Here is an 11,864-nt window from a genome sequence, read left to right on the forward strand (position 1 = left end):
ACGTTACAAATGAGTCGATTGAATGCAATTGAATGCTATGTTTAATACTAATGTGTATTAAATTAAAGCATTCAAATGTATGACACGTATTGTATTGCAAGTGAACGCATGCGTAGTAAGTGTTTAATAGTATAGTAAGTGTTGTTTCGTTGATTTGACCACAAGTTGTAGTCATTGACAGACATTGAAGGCATTGAAAGCATTGAAATGAATAGAAATGCAATGCTTTTCAATACATCATTGACTCTCTGTTTATGATATCATATAATGGCGTCAATTAATGGCATCAAAAGTAATCATAACTTCATCGCCAACAACGACAACCACTCACACCATAACAGTATCAATGAATGCGAAGAACAGAACATTTGGTAAGTCTTGAATTGCTTTCCAAATGGTGACCATTAATATTGAAGACATGTTTTATGGATAACATCTTAATATCAGTTTTATTTGATCCACAGGTCATCGATCTTAACTCAAGTGCAGACGTCGGCCACAAACAAATTGCCATCAAATAAATCAATCATTGTTTTAGGTATTGATTATTAATATATCGATTATTTTGTTTATATATCATATTTACACAAATAATTAGCACAATAGCTATTAGTTGATTACAAACTATTTATAAATGATTACTATTTTGTTAATTATATTTATAATAACTGTTTACTGAACTCAATGAAGCGTTAAAATTGAATGATATGTTGAAAAGATGTGTAAAATTTGTAATGTTTTGTTAATTATAGGCGACAATGATTCAGGAAAGACATCACTTATTGCCAAAATGCAGGGCATTGAAGACACGAGGAAGGGATCAGGTTTAGAGTATCACCATTTACTGGTTCGCGATGAATATCGTGACGAACAGACGCAATGTGGTGTTTGGATACTCGATGGCAACTGTAGTTGGAATTCACAGCTTCTGAAGTTTGCTCTCAATGATTATACAATTCCCGATACAACCATACTTTTGACGGCTTCGATGACCAAACCGTGGGATATCATTAATTCATTAGAGAAATGGACAAAAGTGTTGGACAATCATCTGAAGAATCTCAATCTTAATCGAGAAGTTTTTAATAGTTATAAACAACAAAGTATTTAGTTATCAAATATTGTTTTTTAGATTGAGATTTATAATTATTTGTTTTTTTATTAGATTTAAAGCGTTATCTCGAATATATATCACCGGGAGATGAGATGGAAAGCTTAGTCAATACTCCGGTAAAGTTTCGGAGTAATAGTGATTTAGAGGTGTCATTCAAAAACAGTATTAGTTGTAATTCAGTCAACAGTCCACTGCCTGAGGGCGTACTGACACATAATTTAGGAATCGATATCATAGTCGTTATCACTAAAACTGATTACATGTCAACATTAGAGAAGGAATTTGATTATAAAGAAGAAAGTTTTGATTTTATACAACAAGCGATCAGAAAGTTTTGTCTTAAATGTAAGTTATTTGATGACTAAGTTTTACCGGTAATTGTTATTTAATGATGAGATATATACAGACCTGTAATGAGTTATATGATTACATCTACCTGTTTCTGATTGTATTAAATATTGTCTAATAAATTACATATGATTTGCCATAAATTAATATATATATGTTTTTGTTTGAACAGTTGGTGCCTCATTGCTATATGTTTCAGTAAAAGTAAACAAGAATTGTGATTTACTATACAAATATCTGGTTCATAGGATATATGGACTAAAATTCAAAACTCCTGCACTCGTTGTTGAAAAAGATGCCGTCTTTATGTATGATTTAATCTAAACTATTGTTTTTATTAGCAATTGTTTTAAACCTTATTTTTTTAGACCCACCGGTTGGGACAACGAAAAGAAAATCGCAATTCTTTATGAAAATATACAATCAGTTTCTCCTGACGATGACTATAATGAAGTGATTGGTAGTCCTATTGTTAATAAGGTATTTGAATTGATTTATTTTATACAATTTAAGATTAATAATATTATTGATATGAAAAGCCCCTTCAAAAAGAAGTTGAGACGACAGCAGAGGACGATCAGGTTTTTCTGCTTAAAATGCAATCACAACTTAATCAACAAATGCCTGTCGGAGCAACTCCTGTAAGTGTTTTACTCTTATAATTATTTTATTTATCAAATGATGAGATTTACAGACCTGTTATGAGTTGTTTTTTTTGATTACTAATTTTCTATCTGATGTTTATTTATTAAATATATTTGTATGTAATTTGTTGACAAATATTAATACCGGTAATTGATTTATTGATATGACAGCCGACCAGAACGACACCAATTGTTCAAAAACAATCTGAGAGGCGAACGCCGATAAATACACCCCCAACAGGCGCACAGGTATTTACTAATGTAGTTAATATTGTTATTATATTTATATTTTGATAGATTGATGGTTCAAAGGGTACCCCCGGTGGTGAAGGTGTATTGCAAACATTTTTTAATAGTCTATTAAATCGAAAGTCTGGGTCTCCAGGAGTAGGATCTCCTCGAACGCCAAATAATATAACTGATAACCGAATGGGAGTTCAGGCGGAGTTGGATCGTATGATTGGCAGCAATAGTTCGACACCAACTCATAAACTGAATCTATCCGCCACTTCATCGGAACAATGATATGATATCTCATTATTTGTTAGATTTTATATATAAATTAATTCTAATATAATATACTTATAAATATTTGTAAATAATAAAGTAATTTATGACTAATTTATAAATCATGCAAATACTGTATATTGCATTACACTTGTGTCGTTGTTTTAATAGAAATGTATAAATATTTTTGTTATTTAAAAAATACTACTTTTTGCAAAATGTTTAGAAATATTGCAATTAATTTTAATTTATTGTTATATAAATATATTTTTAAAGTGGTATTATACACCTGGATAAATATTAATCAAAATTATATGCTTAGGAATAAATTTTCCTAATGTTTTAATTTAGCAATGTCATTTTATACAATAAATTTTATTTAAATTTATATTAAAATACAATTATTAAAAACTGAAAAATAACGGCAAAATTTACTAATAAATTGATTTAATTTAATATTGTTAAGGAATACGATTAGATTTTATTAATATATTTTAAATGTAATAATTGGTTAAATATTTATAATATAAATTTTATAGAGTATATTAATTATTTGTAAGTAATTTTATCGATGATATTAAAATTTTTATTAATTTTAGTCTCAAAGCAAAACAATATCATTCATATTATATAAAGAATTTCATTCAATTATTTTTTATTTTCTCCGATTTTGGCCAAAACTTATACAAAATATAAAATTCTGAAAACATTGCGACGGGAAATGAAGTTATTTTTAAAAATGTAAATTTAGTTTATTTAATAATAACTTTTGATTAACAAATGACAATTATAACATTTTTCATAAATATATACTTAAAAATCAATACATTTTTAACAGATTATTTCAATCATATAAATTAATTATATAATAGAAAACAATGTATTAATCCCTGGTTTTTACGAACATATTTTTTAATTTACTAAAATATATTCCAATAAGTCTTCGATTTAAAAAAAAACATTTTCGAAAACCAAGGGGTAATATATGTTGAAAATTTAAATTGTTTTATTTGTTTTAATTTTTTATTATATAATTAATTTAATCATTAATAATTAATGAAATAGTTTGTTGAAAAAAATCTATTTATTTTAAGTATATATATATTTATGAAAAAATATTTCAATTGTCATTTGTTAATTAAAAATTATTAAATAAACTGAATTTACATTTTTAAAAATTACTTCACTTCCCGTCAAAATGTTTAAAAAAATTATATAAGAATTTTTAATTTTTATGTTTAATATATTGTATAAGTTTAGCCAAAATCGGTGACAATAAAAAATAGTTTAATTCTTTATCTAAAATTAAATTCTTTATATTAGATTAGAATAATATTTTAATTTACAATTGATTTCAATAATTATTTATTTTTTACTGTATGTGTTATAACCACATATAAAGATCAATTGACTAAATTGATTGATCGTTGAATTTGTTATTCATAAAAATACTGTACATTATCATCAATACTATAACAAATTCAATTAGGAATCAATTTTGTCAACTATTCTGTATAAGTGGTTATAACCGCATAAAACAAAAATCTAAACAATTATATTAAACATGTGATTAATTGCGAAACCTAATTGTTAATAACAATTTTATTTTGTATATTTAAAAAGATCAAATACATAACAAATTTTGTAATATAATTATTTTTTTCTAATTTAAGTTATCTACTTTTATTACTCAAAAATATGCTACTAATGCATATAGTTTTTTATTTAATGATTTGCATAAATTATTTAATGATTTAATAACACTATTCGTGTAAAGAATAGTGTTATTCTTATAATTGATATTTATATATAAGAAATATTAATTAGTGATTGCAATTAAAATTAACTGAATATAAAATGGTTGAATATAAATAATTATATAATTTTATAAGTAATCTATATATTGTACACAATTTATTTAATAAATTACAACATTGATTTTATATTAGTCATATATTAATCATATAAATATAATTTCAAACTATTATATTAGTTAAATACAATATTTTATAATTTATATATAATGTATAATTTAATTATGAGTTAATAATACATATATTGAAAGACAAGTCTATTTAAAAGTAGGGATTTTCAGTCAAACCAGTTATAGAGTATAACTAATAGTCACTATTTTAACTACAGTATAATAATACAGTGTATAATAGTTTGATATCTGAGGAAATTTTCACATTATATACAGTATAATAAGTAAATGTATTTATATAACATAATGTAGTATATATTAAATTTATAATTTAATTAATTTAAGATAAATCTGTTTATACGATGACTTGTTTTGATTTGATAATTAATTTATATATATTATGTCATACATTAATAGTTAAATTTTAAATATCTATTGAATGATATAATAAATATGACAAACATATAAGGAAATAAAATTATTTGTTATTGTTTTAAAATTAATTGATTGATTAATTTAGCTTAAAGTGTCAAAAGATGACATTTCTAAGTCATTTAAGAACCTATTCTTCGAGTTTTATATTGAGAACAAAACTTTTTCAAAGATGTCACGTAATGACAGCAGAGAGAAGTCTAACTTTTACGACACAACACCAAGAGTTGCGGAAAACTGTTCAAAAGGTTATGAGTTTTCAATAAATTATTAATAAATTGCAATAATTTTGATATCAATTTTTAGATTATTGAAAAAGACATTAACCCTTATGTCGATGAATGGGAAGAAAATGAGATCTTTCCGGCGCATGAGGTCTTCAAGAAGTTGGGCGAAGCCGGTCTTCTTGGGATTACTAGACCTACGGGTAACAAGTGTTTACTTATCGACTAATTAACTAATAATAAAATATATTATTTTGTAGAGTATAATGGTTTGGGTTTAGATTATTCCTATAGTATAGCCTTCTTTGAAGAGTTGGCTAATATTAATTGCGGAGGAATTGTTGCGGCTATCGGTGTCCAAACAGATATGGCAACGCCTGCACTCACTAACTTTGGAAGCGATCAATTAAAACGAGAATTCTTGGCGCCGACCATTGCCGGGGATTATGTGGATTATTAGGGGATTAATGGCCTGTGTTGGGGTCAGTGAACCGACGGGTGGCAGTGATGTGGCCGCTCTTCTCACTACTGCTAAGCGTAAAGGCGATGATCTAATAATAAACGGAAATAAGATGTGGATTACTAATGGCACTCAAGCAGACTGGATATGTCTTTTGGCCAATACTCGCGAAGGAGCTCCACATAAAAATAAATCATTGATTTGTGTGCCATTGAAGACACCGGGAGTTAAAATTGAGAAAAAGATACGGAAAATGGGTTTACATTCCTCAGACACGGCATTGATTTTCTTTGATGACGTAAGAGTTCCCGTCAAGAATATAATCGGAGAGGAAGGACAGGGATTTACTTATCAAATGATACAATTTCAAGACGAACGACTGTGCTCTGCGGCCACCGGTTTGTTATAATATTAAAATATTAATTTTTTTATTAAACTTTATTTTTAATAATACTGTAATTTGTATAACAAACTAATTTATGATATTTTGTGAGAATATTTTTATTGACTTGTTTTCTGGGAATAAATTTTCTATATAATGGAGTTGAGAATTAAGGAAAAGGTATGGGAAAGTGGGTTTGAAATAATTTTGATATTATCATAAATTTTTGACTAAAGTAGTGTAAAATTATTTCATTTATAATTACCGGTAAGTTTTTTTTATACCTGTACTGTATATAACAACTTTATTTTATAAATAGTACAATGAAGTGTGATATCCCTTATTAAAAAATTATATTAAATATTTAATTCAATAAATACTAAATTATATTAGTTTAAAAAATGATTAGATACATGTTTAAAATATTAAATAATAATAAACTAGTACAAATAAAATTATTATTATTATTTTATATACTATACTAAATTAACTACAGTATAAAATTATATAAAAGTATATTTCAAATTAATTCACATTAAATTTAAATTAATTCACATTAATTTTTATAATATTTACAATATTTTATTATTTAGCATTAATGAAAATTTACTAATATTTATATACTTTTATATATTTAAAACCTTTAAAGCTGTGACCAATTGTGATCGTATCATAAATGAAACCATTGAGTACTGCAAACAACGCAAGACATTTGGATCGCCTCTCATTGATAATCAGGTCATTCAATTCACTTTTGCTGAACTCAAGAGTGAAGTCGAGTTATTGCGATCTCTGATTTACAGAGCGTCAGGTATTTAACATAAATGTGATTTTTCGGATCAATTTTAATAGATTTACATTAAATCTCAGATGGATTTATAAACGGAGAGAACGTGACATTCTTGGCCTCCATCGCTAAACTTAAAGCCGGACGACTTAGCCGTGAAGTCACTGATAAATGTCTACAATATTTTGGAGGAATGGGTTATACTAAAGAAATGCTTATCAGTCGTGCATTTAGAGACTCCCGAGTTCTGTCAATTGCTGGCGGAACCGATGAAATCATGTTAGGAATTATCTCTAAATTTATGGATATTTTACCGAAGAAAAAGAAATAAATTATTTTTTATCAAAAAAATTGATTTTACAAATTTATAACTTTTTAAATAAAAATTGTTTTATTAATTTAATATTATGAGTGAAAATTTGAATGAATCTAAATATAAAACATTAAATAATGAGTTAAATATAAATTAGAGCTCTTCGTGTTCGTGTTCATCTTCCTCTTCTTTTTCTTCCGTCTCCTCCTCTTTCTCTTCTTCTTTGTCCTCCTTGTCCTTAGACTCTGACTCTGAGGCCTATTAATCAAATCAATTGATTAGATATTTCAATGAAGAGTATAAAAACAATTACAAATGTAATTAAAAGTATAGATCAGAAATAAAGTAAAAAAAGACATCAAATTTCAGAATTACGTCCCAATAAAAACATCATTTTCATGAATAGACATTCAGACAGAAAATAATTATTGAATGAAAAGTAATACCTTTTTCTCTTCTTCATCCAATTTTTCTTTCATTGCTTTTTCATTTTTAACCGTTTGGTTCATTATTTCATCAGAAACTTCATCGGCCTCTTGTTCACTATCTGTGACCAATACATTGTCGAAAATGGTTCCGGCTTTGACTTGCCATAAATCGAAACCAACGGCACAGATCTCCTTTTGCAAGTAAAGATCTGTGTCGGCGACATAGGCCGGGTTGTCAATCTCTGGATGAACCCACGGTCCCTTGTAGTTGGGATTATCGATTTGTTTTGGTTTCCACTCCCCTTTGTACGCGGGATTATTGATCTGAGGTGGTTCCCACTCGCCGTCCATCTCATCGTCCCAATCCTCGGGTTTGGTGGCATCGGGATCAGCAATATATTCGGGTTGATCCCAATCTTCAGGCTTTGTGTCAGTCTCGTCATCAATCTTAGGCTTGTCGTCCCAGTCCTCTGGTTTCTTTGCTTCGGGATCTTTGATTTTCTTCGGTTCTAAGAATGCCCAGTCCTTCTCGAGTTCTCCCTTTTCAACAACTTCTCCGTCAATCAAGACTTTGTATGTGTTATCGGGCTTAACGACCAATCTATAGATGTGAGTGAACACGTCATCCTTGCATCGGATCTCTTTGTTAATCAATAAGTTCTTTCCCTTATAGTTGAAGATGACGTGAACCTAATAATTAATAAATTAGTATTAATACAAATTCAAAAGTAATTATAGTTATCATCAATGCGTCAAAATATCTAACTTTTTTAGTTCCCGGACCGCAAATGTCGGGTCCAAACATGATCTGATAGGGACTCTCTCCGTGAAGATCTGTTTGGTCAAGACTGCAGTCAAACACTTTGACATAACCGCCGCCGCAGTCGATGTTCTGTTCGTGTTTGACACTGAATTGAATGATCATATCTTTTCCCTCATTGTTTAAGGCGTTGTCCTGGAATTTGGCGGAAATGGCATAAAATCGGGCGTCTTGTGAGGTCTGGAGTCCTTTGTCTTTTTCGGCGTCTCCGTAAAACTTGCCGGCCGTCCACTTGAATTCACCCAACTCTTTGCCCGAGTGTTGTGACTGAACCCACCGTTTGGTCCAATCGGCGTCTAAGAAGTCTTCCTTGAAGTATACTTTAGCCACACTGTTGTCGACGAGTACCACAACCACTGCCAGTAATCCTAAGATCTTCATTGTGATGACCAGTGATTTGTCCGATACTTTCAATTAATTAAATGTAAATTAAATGACAATTAAATCAATTGTCTGTTGAAGTGTTCAAACAAATCAATTGATCTCTACTTAAGTCTCACTTAAATACAAGTAATGCCTTCAAACACAAGTCGAAGAACTCTATTCGTGGAACTCATTCATTGGTTCACATATTCAATGGGTGTGTCATTAGTGTTGTAACCAATCATATTGTGACACTTGGAAGGCATATACACTGTATTAGTATTACAATACATATTACAATACAGTCTATTAATGCATACACTCTATCGGCATATCATTCAAGCATTGCATCAAAAAGCCGGCAAAACTATACAACACTTTCACTACATTTCTCTATTATATAATACAGTATAATATAAGACATATACGTAAGTAATGCTAACAATTTCGGCAAACATTAGGCCATTTGATGTAATAATTACCGAAATGGACTGTAAATTGAAAATCACACAAATTTAGCAAATTATGGGTAAAATTACTAAAATGTCACATAAATTATTTTTACTGATAGTTATCATTAAATTCAAAACACTTGAAATTCAATCCTAACTTAACTAACCCAACCCATCCTTGACATTATTTACTAATATTTTAATTATAACTAATTTTATTTTTTAATAATTATATTCAATAAATAAAATTATTTAAAAAAGTCTAATTTATTTATAATTATTACAAATTTTGAAATTTTTTTATCTGTTTGTCTATAAATATAAAATACAAATGTAGTGGTCAACAGGTAATTAATTGGTAAAATAAGTGTTTTATATACAGTAATATTTTATTAAATCAAGTAGTTATCAATATATTAGTAGTTTTATATTATTAAATTAATTGTTTATTTTATTTAAAAAATATTAGTTATTTGAAAACATTTTGTTTCACACAAGTTTCAACAATTAATGATAAGAGCATATAATAAATGATATATGAATTTGATTTAAATTTGATTAATATATTATATATTATTATATTTAAGAATTTATGAGTTTTTGTTAATTTCTTTTCTAATCCATTGATCTCTAGATTCCCTCTTTTGATGCCTTGTGTCCACTCATATGATTTACTATGGATTCCTTATAATATATAATTTATAGGTTACTTAAAGTCAATGTTTGATGTATTGCACATTTTAACACAACATAAATGTATTTTAATTTTAATAATAAAAATATAATATTAGATAATAAATTATAAGTTATAACATATGATTAAACAAAATTCTAAACAAAATTCTAAATAAAATTCAATTCAGAATTTAATCTGGAAATACTAGGATTAATAATATTTCAATTGAATTACACTATTATTAAAGTTAAGATAATAAGATATGTCATATGTTTATTATATTTATTTTAAAAACTTGACAATTAATAAATTATATGTATCTATTAAAAATAAAAGTATTTAAATAGTAATTAATATTTAAAATTATCTATTTGAATATTTATATATATATATATATATATATATATATATATATAATTATTATGATAGTAATAATATGGTTAATTTACATTTTAGTATTTAATAACCGTAAATTTTTTTAATCCTATAAAAATTGTCATATATTTTAAAGTTAATAATTTTTATAACTCTAACTCTAATAATAATCATTTCAATATACAGTATTAATATACTGTATATTCCATAATATTATTTAGTATTAGTATTAATGACTTATTATCTATTATTATACTACTATATAATTTATTCAATGTTTGTGTCATATTTATGTCACGCAAACAATTACTTTTTAATGCGATTATTAATAATTTTAATTTATTAAATAAAAAATTAATAAATAAAATATACTGTTTATAATAAACTGTAAGCGCGTAAGTATTGTTGCACGTGTTTTGAGCTAACTATTGATACACATTTTATTACGTGTAGCTATTAATAGTTTGAATACAATTTTACATTAAAATAAATTTATAATTAATTGAATGTCAATTAAATCCAATTATTTATAATTCAATCAATGAATACAATAAATATCGTCGAAAACATTTTTAAACACAATATGCAATAGCAGTGCATAAATGTATTGAAATCATAAACATTGAAATGTTTATAAAAAAATACTTTAATTAAACAGATTTTAAGATAAAAGCAGTGAATGAATGATAAATAGATAGCAATTATAACACAAATATCATTAAGTGATTCAAGTGATGTACAAATACCCGAAGCCGTCACAAATCGGTAATAAAGTCCATCGATTAGCGGTCAACACGTGTATTGGCATTACTATTGCTGGCTTCGGAATACTGTCGATACAAATATACCAATACTTTACAAAAGACAGACCACAAAGTCAACAGACGATAGACAATAGTCAACAACAAAAGAGTCTTCAAAATCAATAGATATATCACACGATGTCATCACTGTTACCATTGTTTAGAAATTCTCATAAATTGAAGCATTTATTAGTGAAAAACTATTGCATTATTGGTGTCAAACAATTGAGTCAACGGACAGGTAGGCCGTGGAAAGTGTTGGGTTTGAATCACATCGCCATCGCTACCAATGATGTGAATAATGGTTCGCAACTCTATAGAGATGTCTTCAAACTTAACACGAGTGACACCAATGTTCTGCCAGAACACGGCGTTAACACAGTCTTCGTGAACTTGAATAACACAAAAGTTGAACTCTTGGATCCAATTGGTGGACAAAATTCTCCCATTTGGTCATTCCTACAAAAGAACACGAGTGGAGGCATTCATCACATATGTCTTGAAGTGGACGACATCTATGCGGCCATCGATGACCTCAAAGCAAAAGGAATTCGTATATTATCTGATTCACCGAAGACTGGAGCGCACGGCAAGGATGTGGTGTTTCTGCACCCGAAAGACTGCAATGGAGTCCTCATTGAATTGGAACAGAAATAAACAATTGTTTTATCATTTCTTGAATATATTTCATGATTTATAAACCAATAATTTTTTTTATTAGAAATGTCATTATAATTATATATAATTAGTACTAAATAACAAGTTTTGAAAACATTTTTAATGTATTCAACAAAATATAATTAGAAATTGTG

At 27.5% G+C, this 11,864-nt stretch overlaps 4 protein-coding genes across 4 annotated transcripts; 3 read left to right on the top strand and 1 right to left on the bottom strand.

Annotated features, from left to right (window-relative positions):
* Positions 1-102: 102 nt before the first annotated feature.
* LOC128962037 (cytoplasmic dynein 1 light intermediate chain 2-like) lies at positions 103-2,701 on the top strand. The gene is made up of 9 exons (XM_054308355.1): positions 103-371; positions 465-538; positions 753-1,103; positions 1,166-1,459; positions 1,635-1,770; positions 1,831-1,942; positions 2,002-2,103; positions 2,278-2,355; positions 2,404-2,701. Exons 1-9 carry the CDS (start codon positions 268-270, stop codon positions 2,629-2,631), a joined length of 1,479 nt encoding a protein of 492 aa, XP_054164330.1. The 5' UTR covers positions 103-267; the 3' UTR covers positions 2,632-2,701.
* A 2,326-nt stretch (positions 2,702-5,027) lies between these two features.
* On the top strand, positions 5,028-7,219 carry LOC128962172 (probable acyl-CoA dehydrogenase 6). The gene is given in 6 exon segments (XM_054308524.1): positions 5,028-5,217; positions 5,276-5,396; positions 5,454-5,638; positions 5,640-6,051; positions 6,685-6,846; positions 6,906-7,219. Coding segments are annotated over 6 exon segments (1,272 nt in total). The 5' UTR covers positions 5,028-5,073; the 3' UTR covers positions 7,154-7,219.
* On the bottom strand, positions 7,193-8,935 carry LOC128962175 (calreticulin-like). Its single transcript, XM_054308526.1, has 3 exons — positions 8,330-8,935; positions 7,582-8,253; positions 7,193-7,393 (listed from the first exon to the last, which is right to left on the bottom strand). The coding sequence occupies exons 1-3, from the start codon at positions 8,762-8,764 to the stop codon at positions 7,289-7,291; spliced, it is 1,212 nt and encodes a 403-aa protein (XP_054164501.1). The 5' UTR covers positions 8,765-8,935; the 3' UTR covers positions 7,193-7,288.
* A 2,184-nt stretch (positions 8,936-11,119) lies between these two features.
* Positions 11,120-11,778, top strand: LOC128962177 (methylmalonyl-CoA epimerase, mitochondrial-like). The gene has a single exon (XM_054308529.1). It carries the CDS (start codon positions 11,191-11,193, stop codon positions 11,707-11,709), a length of 519 nt encoding a protein of 172 aa, XP_054164504.1. The 5' UTR covers positions 11,120-11,190; the 3' UTR covers positions 11,710-11,778.
* The last annotated feature ends 86 nt before the right edge of the window (positions 11,779-11,864 follow it).

This window comes from Oppia nitens, unplaced genomic scaffold, assembly GCF_028296485.1.
Source record: "Oppia nitens isolate AA-2021 unplaced genomic scaffold, nextdenovo-longstitch-racon4-pilon3 scaffold6_pilon_pilon_pilon, whole genome shotgun sequence".
In the NCBI taxonomy this organism is placed as follows: domain Eukaryota; kingdom Metazoa; phylum Arthropoda; class Arachnida; order Sarcoptiformes; family Oppiidae; genus Oppia; species Oppia nitens.